The sequence below is a fragment of the Eubalaena glacialis genome, chromosome 7 (genome assembly GCF_028564815.1).
Source record: "Eubalaena glacialis isolate mEubGla1 chromosome 7, mEubGla1.1.hap2.+ XY, whole genome shotgun sequence".
In the NCBI taxonomy this organism is placed as follows: Eukaryota; Metazoa; Chordata; class Mammalia; order Artiodactyla; family Balaenidae; genus Eubalaena; species Eubalaena glacialis.
In genome coordinates this window covers 56,627,943-56,643,833 of record NC_083722.1, presented here as the reverse complement: position 1 = coordinate 56,643,833, position 15,891 = coordinate 56,627,943, and the positions used below count along the sequence as shown (strand labels likewise).

The 15,891-nt window shown below is 35.5% G+C and overlaps 1 protein-coding gene across 4 annotated transcripts in view; it reads right to left on the bottom strand.

The window, feature by feature from the left end:
* CMC1 (C-X9-C motif containing 1) overlaps positions 1-15,891 on the bottom strand; it is a 73,158-nt gene that overhangs the window by 39,343 nt on the left and 17,924 nt on the right. Inside the window, exons 2-3 of one of the 4 annotated variants that reach the window (XM_061195209.1) lie at positions 13,297-13,412; positions 12,670-12,759 (exon numbers count right to left, since the gene is read on the bottom strand). In XM_061195209.1, coding sequence (XP_061051192.1) covers positions 12,670-12,712 — 43 coding nt within the window. In that variant the 5' untranslated portion in view covers positions 12,713-12,759; positions 13,297-13,412. The remainder of the gene's footprint in view (positions 1-12,669; positions 12,760-13,296; positions 13,413-15,891) is intronic. The other 3 variants (XM_061195208.1, XM_061195207.1, XM_061195210.1) reach the window with 3 other exon arrangements.

Sequence of the window (15,891 nt, the reverse complement as noted above, 5' to 3'; positions counted from 1 at the left end):
CTTTCCTGACATCATGCTCATCTATATTCCAAGCCAGCAGTGTAAATATCTGCTTCTCCAAAGCCTCATCAACATTATATATCATATATGTTTTCTCACCCACAAATACTTTATTATGCACACGATTAGAGTTCTATATTTACTTTTTCTTATTAGATGACATTTATATACAGTGAAATAAACAAATCTTAAATACAGCACTCAACAAAAGCATACACCTGTGCAACACAAATCAACAAAATACAGAACATTAAAATCATTCCAGAAAGTTCCTTTAAAGTCCCTTTCCAATCAGTACCTGTCCCACTAGCACCCCAACAGTGCCACCGTCGTTTGGATTAGTGGAGCCTATTCTAGAGCACCATGTAAATGTTGCCTGTTCTAAAATATAATATTTTTTAAAAGTATGTACTCTATTTCTTTCATATTTACGTTCCACCCAGAGAGACAGTTTTGAGATTCATCTCTGTTATTAACACTATAACACTAGTTTATTCCATTTTACTGCTGACTAGTATCCACTACATGAGTATACCACAGTCTACCCCCTTCTCCTTTGGAAAGATACCTGGGTTATTTTCAATTTTTGGCTATTTCAATAAGCTACTATAAGTATTAATTGTACAGAAATGAAACATAAGTTTCATTTCTTCTGGGTAGAGTTGCTGGGTCAGCGGGCAGGTGTATGTTTAGTGAATGCTATCAGTGTTTTCATGGTAGCCATTCTGGTAGATATGCAATTCCAATTACGTAAAGGTTACTATCTTTATATTTTCCTACAGATCCCTGCAATTCTGTTCATTTTGAATCTTTTTTTCTCTGTTCTTTAGATTGACTATTTCTATTGATCTGTCTCTAGATTCATGACTCCTTCTGCCATTTTTATTCTAAAGTTTTTACACCAGATATTGTATATTTTCAGTTCTAGAATTTTGATTTGGGTCTTTTTTATTGTTTCAGATTCTCTTAAGATTTCTTGTCTTTTTATTCACTGCAATCATATTTTCCTTTACATTCTTAAACAATTACAATGTCTGAGATAAAATCCTTGCCTGCTAATTCCAACATCTTAGTAATCTTGAAGTTAGCCTCTGATGATTTTTTTTTAAGAATGGGCCATATTTTCCTGTTTCTGTGTACACTGAATAATTTGGCATTGATCATGAATATTGTGAATGATACCATGTAAAAAGTCTGGATTCTGTTGTTTCTCAAGAATTTTTTTTCCTTTTTCACTTAAGCAGTCAATTTTCTTTGCTGAACTCAAATGCAGAAACCTGTCTCCCTGGCAATAATGTATAGTGGGTAGCAGCTCAATTTTTGGTTCAGTTCTTTTAGCCTTAACTAAGCTACCTGTCATGTGCCCCATATGTACTTTAGGACTGAGCCAGGGTTTATGCACAGAATTTGATGCTCCTCTTCTCTGGCTTGATCCTTGTTGGGATTTATGCTCTTCCCCTTCCCTCCATGTATAAAAATGTATAAATAAACTGCCAGGGCCTGCAGTTACACCAAACCCTGTGCTTGGTTCTTCAAACCATCAAGACCAACTTGTTTTTGTTTTTGTTTTGGTCAGAGTCTCAGCCGCCCTACAGGGCAGAGAGTCACCCAGTCCTACTCCTTTCCTTCAATGTTTGACTGCCCTCTGATTTCCATCTGCTTTTGTTTACCCTCCAATACCTTCAGGTAGTTGTCTTTAATATATTGTTTTCTACAGAAGGATGTGTGTGATAAGAGCTAGTAGGCCAGGCCAGAAGCAGAAAGTCTCCATTACGAATTTTTAAATCATATCAAGTTTACAGGTTACATATAGTAATACTGGGTGTGGTTTGCAATTAACCCACTGAAAGTGAGAGCATGTTTAATAATACACTTAATAATATGTAATTTATCAGAAATGTATATGTAATTTATCAGGAAGAAACTTTGTGTCCTTTGCTCATTTTTTAAACTGGATATTCACTGATTCCTTACAGATAGTAAGTATTTATATACTAAGGATATCAAATCTTTGTCACATATGTTAGAAATACTTTCCTAGTTTGTGATCTTTCTTTCTATTATGTTTATAGAATGTAACACACAGAAAAATTTACCTTTTCTATATTTATAGTTTTGTTGTTTTATAAAATATAACATGATTCTTTATAGGTTTATTTTTTAAAGAAATATATGTTCATTATAGAGAACAATCTATAAAAATAAAAAAAATCACCCATAATCCACATTCTTCCTCCCATATCCCTTTATGGTTGTTTTTAAAAGTTGGGTACATGTGCTTCCAGTCATTTGGAAGTTTGCTTAACATTATCTGCTGAAGCTGAAATTATACACATCATATGACCCAGAAATCCCATTATTAAGTACATAAACAACAGAAATGCATGCACACAGGTACCAAAGACCATGAACAAGAATGGTTATAGGGGCATTATTTGTATAAAACCGGAAACGACCTAAATATCCATCACAGCAGAATGGATGAATAGCACATTTCTATCATGGCACTACGTGACAATGAAAATGAAGGAACTGTTACTACATGCAAGAACATGGATGAATCTCACAAAGTTGAGTAAAAGAAGTCAGACACAAGAGCACATACCATATGACTCCATTTAAATTAAAAAACAGGCAAACTAATCTATGCAGTTTGTAGTTTTCCTCCTTTTGGGAGGAGGAAAAGGACAGTGTTTGGGAGGGAACACAAAGAAGGCTGGCTTCTGGTCATTTGTTTCTTGACCTCAATAGTGGTTACACAGATACGTTTACTCTGTCATAATTCATCAAGCTATGTACTTATAATTTGCACATACAGGACATATAAAAAGCTTATTTCAAGAAAGTAATGTTTTCATTTTGGAGAATATGAAAAAAAACTACATGTAGGAAAAGAAATAACCTATGATCCACCTTTTTCCTTCCCACATTTCCAGGTATTATTATTAAATTTTGAATGTATTTTTTTCCCTATATGAATCTATCATTTTGTTATAATTAGGATTAATACTAGGTATACAATTTTATATCATGCTTTTTTAAACTCAGCATTATGAACGTGTCCAGATTTGTTAATGATCCTTCATAAAATCAACTAGTAATTACCACATAATATTTTGAGTGTATTTTTCATAAGATTAACAAGGTAATAAAAATCAAGAAGACTTTCAATTTCACTAAAAACTAAACATCAAAAAGTATTGTTTTTTTTTTAATTGGGGTATAGTTGTTTCACAATGTTGTGTTAGTTCCTACTGTACAGCGAAGTGAATCAGCTATATGTAGACATATATCCCCTCTTTTTCAGATTTCCTTCCCATTTAGGTCACCACTGAGCACTGAGTAGAGTTCTCTGTGTTATACAGCAGGTTCTTATTAGTTATCTATTTTATACATATTAGTGTATATATGTCAATCCCAATCTCCCAATTCATCCCGCCCCCCCCCCCTCCCCGCTTGGTGTCCATACGTTTGTTCTCTACTTCTGCCTCGCAAACAGGTTCATCTGTACCATTTTTCTAGATTCCACATGTATGCGTTAATATACGATATTTGTTTTTCTCTCTCTTACTTCACTCTGTATGACAGTCTCTAGGTCCATCCACATCTCTACAAATGACCCAATTTCATTCCTTTTTATGGCTGAGTAATATTCCATTGTATATATGTACCACATCTTTATCCATTCATCTGTCGATGGGCATTTAGGTTGCTTCCATGACCTGGCTATCATAAATAGTGCTGCAATGAACGTTGGGGTGCATGTGTCTTTTTGAATTATGGTTTCCTCCGGGTATGTAACCAGTAGTGGGATTGCTGGGTCATATGGTAATTCTATTTTTAGTTTTTTTAGGAACCTCCATACTGTTCTCCATAGTGGCTGTATCAATTTACATTCCCACCAACAGTGCAAGAGGGTTCCTTTTCTCCACACCCTCTCCAGCATTTATTGTTTGTAGATTTTCTGATAATGGCCATTCTGACCGGCGTGAGGTGGTACCTCATTGTCGTTTTGTAAATTATAAAAATAAACATTTAAGTTCAACATGTACCTCAAATTATTATGCTATGTGAGTATGACCACATTTTTAATGAGTGAATGGTCTACAGTGTATATATGTTAGGGCTACAGCCCCCAAAAAGAGTGTTACAGAAAACAGCATTAGAGGTGTTCCCAGAAAATGAAGTGAATAATAAAAACTGCTTAAGCTATTGGAAGAAAGTAACTTTTCAATCTAGGTGAAGGCAGGGATAAATAATACATAGCAAACAAGATCCGTAACTAAAAAGCAGTTAACTACAAATAAACTAGCACGTAGGCCAAAAGGACAAGTACTAGACAAAGCATATCATCACCTACCAAATCCACCACTCATGTCTGACACAGCACCAGTGTGCTGGGCAGCCACTTCCAACTCATCAGAGTCAGCACAGAGAAACGGTATTTGCTGCCTTTGACCACTCGTCATTTTATACAAATGGCTAATTTAGCCTCTTCACTGTGGTGTGAGACCAGGTACCCAGCACCAGATACTGCAGCCAGCAGTACTGAAGGACAGTTTGATGAATTAACAAATCAGTGTAATCATGATTTAATTCTGGAATGAAAGTGGTCCAGGTGGAACCTTAAAACCAAGGAACAAAAATGTCAGTCTTTATCACTGTCCAAATCGACGTGTATCAAACGCACACCAAGAGAATTGACACTTACACAAAAATATTAGAAAAATACCAGAACCACCACAATTGCATAAACATTCGCCTCCTTTGTTTCCCTTGAAAAGAGTGACGAATTTTTACTACCGTCCAATACAGTGGCTTCAAACTTAGACGTCTACCAGACACCTCAAAGTTCATGTCCAGAACTAGACTCCTGATCTATCGATCGCCAAAAACGAAAGTAAAATAATAAAATTTCTCCACACACAGGCTTCCCCATCTCTGTTAACCACAACTCCATCCATTACTTGCTCAGGACAAGTAACAGGGAGTCGTCTTTTTCTCTCTTAACTCTGTCTTCAAAATACACCCTGGGTGCGCTCATTCTCACCATCTCCACCGTTACCACCCCTCCACTTCACCACCCTCTATCAGCTGGACCATCACAGTCACATCCCTAAACTGGCGTCCCTGGTCTGCCCTTGCCCCATCCCATCTACTCTTAACGCAGCGGCGAGTGATGCTAGCACATCGCAGATCAGACCCCGTCTCCTTCCACTGCTCTAAGCCATCACTACCTTTCATTTGGCTCCTCAGTGCCCACAAGACCCTGATTCTATCCACTGTCACCCTCCTGAACGCTCACTTCCCGCTCTCCTCCTCACTCATCCCACCCTAACCACAGGGACCTTTCTGGTGCTCCTCAAACATGCCAGCCGCATCCAGTGCCTCAGCATCTTTTCACGTGCTACTCCTGTTCACATGATTCCTCCCAGAGATACTGCACCTCACTCCTTCACCTCCTACAAGAATTCTGTTCAAATGTCACCGTCTTAGTGAGACCCATGCTGACCACCTACTAAAAACTGCAGCCCCTTCTAACACCAGCACCCTCCCCACTGCCTTACCCAACTTTATTATTCTCCAGGTCACTTATATTTACTTATAATAACTTACAATATTTATCTCCCTCCTTCACTGAAATCTAAGGGCTATCACGGCAAATATCTTTGTCTGTTTTATTTACTGTTCATATAATGGTGACTACTAAGTGGGAAATACTCAGTAAATGGTTTTGAATGACCACGTTCCATATAACCCTAAGGGTCCATTCAAGTGCCTAAGAGAATCTGAAAATTCCGTTTTGGCTTTGTAAAAATATATTTTTACTCATGTAATAATTGACCAACACTAAAACATATGCAAATAGTATTATCAAATGCTAACACTTTGGAGACAGCCAATATAATAAAATATGATGCCAGAAAAACTTGCTTATGGGCCTCAGAACAAAATTTCTATTATATCTATTTAATTGAACAATACTCTGAAAATCTGAGTAAATCATAAGAAATCATTACTATTTAAAACTACTTCCTTATGTGATTTAGGATTTACTCTATATTTTGCATCCCTCAAAAAACTGAACCACAAAAATTAACTGGGAGATACATACTAGGCAACAACTGTTATAACATGTGATTTCAAATTTGCTTCCTGAAAATAATAATTGTTTTCATGTACTGACTCTGTAAATGTAACAAAATCAGTAACTTGTAATAATACAAAAAAAAATACTGCTTTTATCTGTTTTAGATATTACAGTTTGAAACAAATTCTAGCCCTATCCCAAAAAGAACTGATTATTTTTTAAATAGTTCTAAACCTACCAATCTAGTGCATTCCAGGGTTCTGTACAAACCAAACTTCCCCTTTATTTTCCACAGGCATACAAGATTTCTGTAAGAATGTATTTAGTAAAAATATAACTATTTGTGTGTATTTGCAAGAAGTTTACCAGTCACAGGCTATGATTAGAATCCCAATCACAACTCAAGGATCATCAGATAGCTTAAATGAAGTGTGATCTCGTACTCAGATTTTACATACAAGGGCATGGTACTGTTTAAAGACGATACTTAGTTTTGGATTAATTGCTCATAAGATGAAAAGATTTAAGTCTATTACAGCAAAATAATTGAAAGTTGAATAGCCAGGAAACTAGGAAAATAATACAAACTTGTTAATACTGATAGAAGTTATAACTCACATTTTTATTAATAATATTTACTCATTTTAACAATATTTCTAAGTTTCAAGCCATGTAATTTTTTGGTTTTGTGTTCAAATGTAGACTTTTCACTCTTATACCTTCAGAGATGAGTTGCATAAATCAGTTGTTAAAAACACTAGATTCATCTGCTCTGACAATATTCCCTGCTAATTTAGTCAATTAAAGATTTAGCTGAAAGTGGGGGGTGGGTGGGTGATGAACTGGGAAATTGGGATTGACATATATACACTAATATGTATAAAATGGATAACTAATAAGAACCTGTTGTATAAAAAAATAAATAAAATAAAATTCAAAAAAAAAAATCTAACTTAACTTCTAAAACTAAAACATACTGCACCTTTCTTTGTGAAAGAAGAACTAGCCATTTTATTCAAGAGGAGTACTAACATCCAATTACAGATAATTTTATTACAAAATTGCCATTATTCAGAAACAAGACCAATAAGTCAAGACAATCATTAAGTCCTACAACAGAAGTGTGAATTAATAAATGTAACTGAGAACTACTAAGTCAATGAGCAATGACCGTATCATATACTTTGCTCAGTTGTTTTAAAAATCATTCAGCTGTACTTGTGACTGACAGAGGTCTATTATTCATGATGCCACTGGCATGACAACAGGCCCAACAGACATACATAATAACTTTGATTGAACACATAATTATTTAATTAAGTATTATAAAGTTATTAAATACATAATAACTTTTACTGTGTCCATGTGCAGAAAAGAGTTACCATGGCAGGCCTGACACCGCTCTCCTTAGAAAGGCCTGCTTACAAGGCTGGCCCTTAGCTGGCGTCAGAACCTGGTTTGGGGAGCGTTCCCACCATTCCCTAATTGATGAGAGCTGCTCACTGCGCCTAAACTGTCTGGGTAAACCACGTGGTTTGTGTTCAACACCTGCTTTCCTTCTGGGAGTCTGGAATTTTGGTACATACTATGCAGAGGCTGCCACGTGACCGACTCCCAGTTAAAAGTCTGAGGACCGAGTCTCTAACGAGTTCCCCCGGAGACAACATTTCACGCGTTGTCACAATTCAGCCATGGTGGAATTAAGCTCATGCTGAGTGACTCTAGCAGGAGAGAACTCTAGGAAGCTTGCACCTGGTTTCCTCTGGACTTCGTCCCATGTCCCTTTTCCCTTTGCTGGTTTTGCTCTAATAAATCTTAGCCATCAGTCTGACTATATGCTTAGTACTATGAGTCTTTGTAGGAAATCACCAAACTCAGGGGTGGTCTTGGGGACCCTGACACAGTCCAGTGTAGGTCCAAAGAAGAGGACTTGTGCCTTAAATCGCTTTATATTTCTTAGAATATATAACATACTCTTATACATAAAAGATACTCATATTTTGTGATTTTATATATTATCCTCCTAACACATCCAAACCAGTCTAAAGATGTGTTGAATCTCTACTTCAGTGTGACTTAACATTGGTGAACCTGTTAAATGGCAAAAATACATGTGATAATACACATACAATTCAAACAACAAATGAAAAGTTTTGGGCAGGTTCAAGTAACAGAGTTGGATAGAAGATTGATTACTTTGACCATTTACAGTCTGCAGCCCTCCAATTTGTTTTAATGATGTCTTGATAGTTCTCTGCCTGCAAATATCCTAAAGAATATCCTAAGCATTCTTAATTTGAATTTCTTTTTTTGTTAATTCATCCATCTTTGGAATTTAGCAAAATATAACATATTTCAGTTGTGTTTGACTGATAAAGACGGCAGGCATTTTATCAAGCTTCTGTGTTATTTAACGACAGTTCTGTGATGTGTCAAATAAACAATCCATGCTTCCTTATACTTTATACAATTCCTTTAGAACCAATCCTACCTATTGGCCAGTAGATCAAAAAGACTGCCACAGAAAACACTGATACAAAAGAAACATTGAAATATGATAAAAGAAGGCCCAAGTGATGAAAGGAGTGAGTTGGAGAATATATCCAGGTTAAAGAAAGTTCCAGGCCACCCCTGATGTCAAAGTACTTTTCTGGTCTTGATCTGTCATAACAAAAAGAAAAAAGGGTTCTTCCTATTTTTAAGGCAAACTTCTTTACTCAGCATAGAGATGTTATATCAAATGCCAATTATGCATTTCAAAAAAGCAAAGAAATACAATGAATTTTTACAAAACACAGCAATTCAGTGACTCTTTTTCTTATGAAGGCTCTATTTCCAGAAAAAAAAAAAAACTTATAGCACTAGAATGCATACTTTACCATTATGTATGACAAACTATTTTTAAAAATATTCCTAACATAGAAAATATAAATCATTAAATTAGTGAAGAATCAAATGCATGGGAAAAGTCACAGAGTGGGAAGTAGCCTCCAGAGGTCATCAAACCATCCTCCTAAAACACCACACATTGGTAAGTCCCTGATTCAAGAAACAGCAATGATTCCACCATCACACTTGATGGAAGGGGACTTCTGTTTTGGCTTTTGGGAAGTGGGAGGACTGAGGGGAGAAAGGCAGAGACTGGCCATTCTAGAATTTTTCTTCCGTTCCATTCCCAGTGTATTCAGCATTCATTGTGTTACTTTGGTCGTTTATTTTAGTGGCTCTACTCACTGCCACTAATACCACTGGCAAAGGAAGAACATTATGAAGTTTTCTATTTAAATCCATTGTTCAATTGCCTTTCCTTTGATGTATGCTTTACCAACAGAGTTTATAATCTTGTGAAAGTTTATGTAGTAGTGAGATCCAGATTCTCAATTCTGTATCTAATCCCCAAGTCACGCCATCTTTACTCATCAAATCAAAACTAAGTTATAAAGGAAAAAGTGATGAGCATTCTTTTTCTCTTCAAAAGGAAACAAAAAAAATCTATTTTATAAAGACAAAGATTCTAAAGTTGACACCAGTTTAATACAAACACTGCTTAACTGTCACCCAAAAGCTGAGATTTTCTTGTTTCAGGTTATAATTTTCATTACATGGAAATGGCAAAGTTACCATGACTTCATAAAAATTAACTGTAGAATCAGAATCATGTAATTATAGATAAAAGTTAAATTTCAGAAGTATCAGGGGATATAACAATGAAACATTCTAAACATTATCCACTACTTAAGACAAATTTTAAGTGTGTTTAAACATAAGGTGAAATGTGCAATGCAGACTAAATCAGTGTAGAGTAAAACCCAATAGTGTACATATAGATAATGAAGGGATCAGGGAAGCTGGTTAAAACTTATAATGAAGAGAGAACTAGTAAGAATATAGCAACCTGGCTGAAATTGATATTCATTAGGGTACTCTTCACATCAATAGGGAGCATTTGGATGCTGTGGTCTTTATCAGTGTCCCAGCTGGTAATGGTTGAAGGTTAATGCCTTACCCCATTCTGTTCAATTTTCTATCCTAATTAGCCCTCCAAATCTATAGCTGTGAGCACCAAGTGTCTGTGCTCAAAAGAAACTAATTAATGCTAGCAAATTAGATCAAGTCCAAAGATCCAACAGCCAAACTCTTAGTTAAATGCTCCTTGTTAATAGGAAGTGTAGCTGTCAATAACTGCTGTTGGTGACTATAATGAGGCATCTTTTTTTTCATTGAAAGTGATTTCATTTCTCTTTGTCACTGGAAAAGCTGTTCCATTCCCTTCACAAACCTAAGTTGCTGGCAGCCTGACCCAATTCTTATGATCAGCCAGGTTGAAATGACATGGAAAAAAAAAAAAAAAAAAATCAAACAGAAAAGCTTTCCTACATAATCATGTTTCAGGCATTTAGCAGAAAATCAGATCACTTATTAGAATTCCTGTATCTTTACTCAAGAACTGTACAATTAGGATGCATAATGCTTTTATGTAAAATCCTATAATTATTTAATAAAACGAAGGCTATAAATAGTAAATAAACCACAATGGAAGTGTTCTGATTCTAAATTCTGTCTTATTGTTCAGTTTAAATGTAGCTGTTCTGCTCCCACTTGAGCAATGCCAGTTTATGTTCTCTCCTAATTCACATGGTTAAACAGGAAGATCATTCTTTTATAAAATAATCTATTTTAGATTCTAAAACACTGTTTTGGACCATATGGCCTGACAAAAAATCAATATATGATTATCTATAAAAATTCAAATACTCAAAGATCATTTGTTATAACGTGTTCTAGTAGGGACAAATGCATTGAAATAACTCAAATGGATCTCAAATTTTAAGATGCTTTCAGTCTTCAGAAGATTTTAAGTATGGTAAAAAAAAAAAGTCAACATCCTAAGCAACTTAAGTTTTTATAAAGAAGCAAAAACTAAACATTTTCTTTTCTGTACCATTACAAAGTAACAGGTGTGTAACACAAATATTTTAAAGTTATACTCTATTTCTTTCATTTCAAAGACCAAAAACAAAGTTTCATTGTCTAAGAGCAAAGCAAAGGTAGTTCTGAAACCCAAACTCGACCATTTCACATTTTGATCTGAATCATGTAAGAAGTCTATAATTGAGTTATCTAGCTTTCTTTCATTCTAGATATCAGAATAATGTGTTACAAAACCCTATAATTTTATTATCCATTTTTAAGTTTTATCCTCCCTCACCTGAATCAGGATATTTTTTTAAAGTCCTATGAGGCAGGTGGAGGGTTACCTCTTGAGACCATCAGCATGACACCCGCTGATGCCAGGTGTGCACTGAACCCTCCCTGCAGGTGCCAATGGAGTAACTTCTCCTGACATCTGGGGGTGGGGGAAAGGAAGGTGCTCTGATTATATAACTAATTCATAATGAAAGCAAGACCATCAAATGATACTAATAAATTACTGATAACTTGTTAATAAATTTATTTACAGATGGATTTAATTCAAACCTAATTTTATAGGTGGATTTAAAATGGGAATAGCTCATAATAAATCATTTAAGAAAAAGAAATGACCATCACACAATGTCAATTCTGAGGAACTATTCTTTTATTGCCTTTGTCCATCAGTCCCAGAGGTCATTCTCTAAGGAGATAGCATCTAAGGGACAGAAATGTGCCTAGCACCCAAATGTTACTGACACAGTCCCCAAACTACAGCTGACACAGCCTGGCTTCCCGCAGAGAAACTTGCAGGGGACTGCAGCCCATCAGCCCCACTAAGCATTACTGTGGTCCCTCAACGAAGGCTACAACGGATGCCGGGAAAACGGTCCACGTCAGCACAATATTACCACTGTTTCTTTGCCATGGGCATTCCAAGAGGAAGATTTTTATTAAAAGACATTTCTACAATAATACTGCTATCTGCTTTTCTAATTACCCATCATTTATGGCCTCATTTTTCATCTTCTATGCCTTTGTTTATATTTTTCACTATAATATTACATATTAATCAATATATCTCTAGATTTATAGAATACAGGCGTATTTTATATTAAAAAAACATTTTTCAAAGAATACATGCATATGTGGGTGCCTAGTGCATGCATTTACATAAATATCTTCTGCTCAGAAATGTAAAATATAGAAAAATTTTAAAAAAGACTTGTAAGTACTACTGAGATTCCATTAACAATTCAGTAATAGACAAAGATGCCAAAGAAAATCATCTTAGACTATATTCCTATATGAATATGTTGATAGAGGAAAAACAGGCACACATTACATTTGATGTTTCTTCTTTCCCTATCAGAATCACCAGAATAACTTGTTTCTCCAAAATACGAATGCAAGTTTTTCTCTCTATATAACTGTACATCTGGGAAAAAATGCTTTTTACTAGGAATTTCGGAGAATATTTTTAAATTGTAAATGAATTGAACACTGCCTGGAAGTTCTGAAAGCTGAAATACTGGTATCTGAGTGAAAGGGTAAGAAGCAATTCATACATATTAATTCATTGACTACTTGATTACAAGGCTAAGGATTAAATTCAGATCATGTTATAAAAAACGTATTTGATCTTCATACGAATATTTGAATCTTACCTTCAACTTGTTCAGAACATCTCTCTCGGGCCTTTTCTCTCATTATTTTGGGGATCAAAACATCTTTTTCGACATGTCTGAGATGCTGCTCTGAAAAAAAAAAAAAAGATATTCCTTTAATATAGTAAAGTCTCAGGTAAATCACCAGTTTAGGGGAAAAATAAGCACTCTGGTCTACTTAAAAGCCTATGCAAATATATTAAAAAGTGACTCTTCTATGACCTCATGAAATTGTGATTCTTTAGTCTCTGAAAATCACTCTAAATATTGTTTTATATACAAAAGAAAAATATGTGAGGGTGTAGGCAACATCCTTCTAAAACATTCTGCAAACTATGTTGCAACACTTTTATTTGATAACACATTCCATGTAGTCTTGGCAAAATTAAAGTCATAAAGTGTTATAATTTTTTAATTCATATAATCCACAAAAAGAGGATTTTTAGCAATACAGTACTGAGATCCAAGGATAGATGAAGAGATCCAAGATTAAGAGACATGTGAGTAGTTTCTCTACCCAGTAACAGGAGTAGCTTAAGAAAGAGCTGGCAGAAGAAGAAAAAGTGGAACTCATGTGCATAGAAAAACAAACTACAGGAGGTTTCTGTGCACTTTAAATAGAACTACCTCAGTTAGACTAACACAGCAGCCGGAGCACCTGCTCCAAACTCCCACCTGCTCCTCAAATTCCTAGAGAACCCGGAAATCCAAAGGGGTAAGTATCCTCCAAATGATCAGGAATTCTGAAAGGCAAAAGGCAGATGAGATCAGATTAAAGGAGGCAATCTTATCCCCAGAGTTTTTTCCCAGGAAAAAACTGATACCAAAAGTAGGAAGCATGCTCCATGCTCTGAAGCAGCAGAAACGGGGAGAAGGAGACATCCCTAGAGGAAACCAAAGCATTAGTGGTCGAAATACTGCAGCAGGAGCCAAAGGAGGTCACTCTTCTGCTGCCTTCAGACCACAGGTAAAATAAGTAAATACAGGCACTTACCCCCAAAAGATCAGAAAGTCTCTCAGTATCTATCTAGTGACACTTAAGACCAGGAACCCCCTAAGCTTTCCCTGGTTCCCAACAACCTTTGGATGCAGCTATGAAGTGATACAGTATTTGTAGAGAGGGTAAGAAGGCATCTCAAAAAGCAAACAAATCAGCAACAACCAAACAGCCAAGAATTACCTAAATTTGTTGAAGGACAACACAGTGAAAGGGAGAACCCAACTGTAATTAATCAAGAAGTAAACAACTCCTAAGAGGGTGAAAAGAGTAAAGAAAATAAAATTTTCAAATAAATGTAATATACTGAAGCAAATAAAAAGACATGAGTCCTCAGAAAGAAACAAATCATAGGTCACCTAAATGCACTTTGATGAAATATATGAAGCTCAAAAATCCTAAAAGCTTCAAAAGGGAAAAAAAAAATCACCACACAGAGGAACAAGGACCAGATTTACATCGTGTTTCACGGGCAAGACGTGGATGCAAGAAGATAATGATGAAATAACATCAAAGTTCTGAGAAAGAATTACTTTATATCCAAGAATTCCAGAGCCAATTAAGAGTGAAATTAAAGATATTTTCAGATATGTAGGAACTGAAAAGTTTATCTCTTTCAACCCCACCGAAAAAGAAGTGATCTTTATCATAGTGCGACAAACCAAGCCACCAATCCAATGTGGTGATGGAAAACAAGAACCCTTCTGTATGCACAGGGAGCCCATGGGCAGGAGTTCAGGCAGGTAGAGCAGAAATGACTCCTCTGCTTCTGTGTCTGGGGCTCATCTGGGAAGACTCCAGCCACAGGCCCTGACTTCAACAGCCGCAAAAGCTGGGGCTGGAGGATTTACTGCCAAGAAGACTTCTTTCTTCACATATTTATCTGATATGCGGACTGGAAAGGCCAAATCACCTACACAGGGTACAGCGGGTAAGCGGCCTTTTCTGAACCTGTCGTGGAAGCCATGCAGCCTTGTTCCCGCTACCTTATGTTGATTTCAAGTCACTGGGCTCAGACTACACTCCAGTGGAGGGAGGGCCACATCACACAGAGCCTGAGGGAGGGAAGATACTGTTGTAACCTTCTTTGTAAAATAAAATCTGCCACAAGAAATAACAGAGAATATATTCTGATCAAATAAAATGAATCCATGATGTACAAGTGTAAATATATAAGGCATATTAGAAAACATACATTTAAATTTACATGTTAAAACTGTAGAGTACTTGAACAACATTATCAACTAACTTGACCTAATGTTTATAGAATACTCCACTCAATAACAGCTGAATATTTACCAAGATAAACTACAGTCTGGGCTATGAAACAAATCTTAATAAGTGTAAAAGAATTCAAATCATACAAAGTATGTTCCCTGACACCAGTGTATTTAAAGTAGAAATCAGTAACAAAAGGATCTCTTGACACTAAATAACACACTTTAAAATAACCTATGGGTCTAGGAAGAAATGAAAAGGGAAATTAAAAAGTATTTTGAAATGAAAGAAAATATAACATATCAAAATTTGTGTGATGCAGCTAAAACAGTACTGATAGAAAAATTTATAGCACTAAAAGTTTACATTGGAAAAAAAGGATGGTCTTAATCTTCCACCTTGAGAAATTAGAAAAAGAATAAAGAAACACAAAGCAAAGAAAAGAAATAATAAAGATCTAAGCATAAATCAATGAAATAGAAACCAAAACAAACAAGCAAAATGATAGGGAAAAGAAATGAAACCACAACTGGTTCTTTGAAAACATTATTAAAACTGATAAACCACCTTGCCAGGAAAAAAGGGAGGTCACAAAGATCAAAAATGATACACATTTTTATATAATAATAATGTATTTAAGTGATTTTTAAATGTAGGTCAATAAATTTGACAACAAAGATGAAGTGGACAAATTCCTTGAAAAAACACAAATAACCAAACCTAACTCAAAAGGACATATAACCAGTATAGCCCTATATCTATTAAGAAAATTGAATCTGTAGTTAAAAGCTTTCTCACAAAAGAATTCCAGACCCAGAGAGCCTCACTGGTGAATGTGGCCAAACATTTAAGAAAGAAATAATATCAATTCCATACAAACTCTTTCAGAAAACTGCTCTGCAGCCAGCATTACCCTGATATCAAAAGCAGATAAAGACATTACAAGAAAACTACAGTCCAATATCCCATCATGAATACAGATGTAAAACTCTTTACAAAAGATGAGC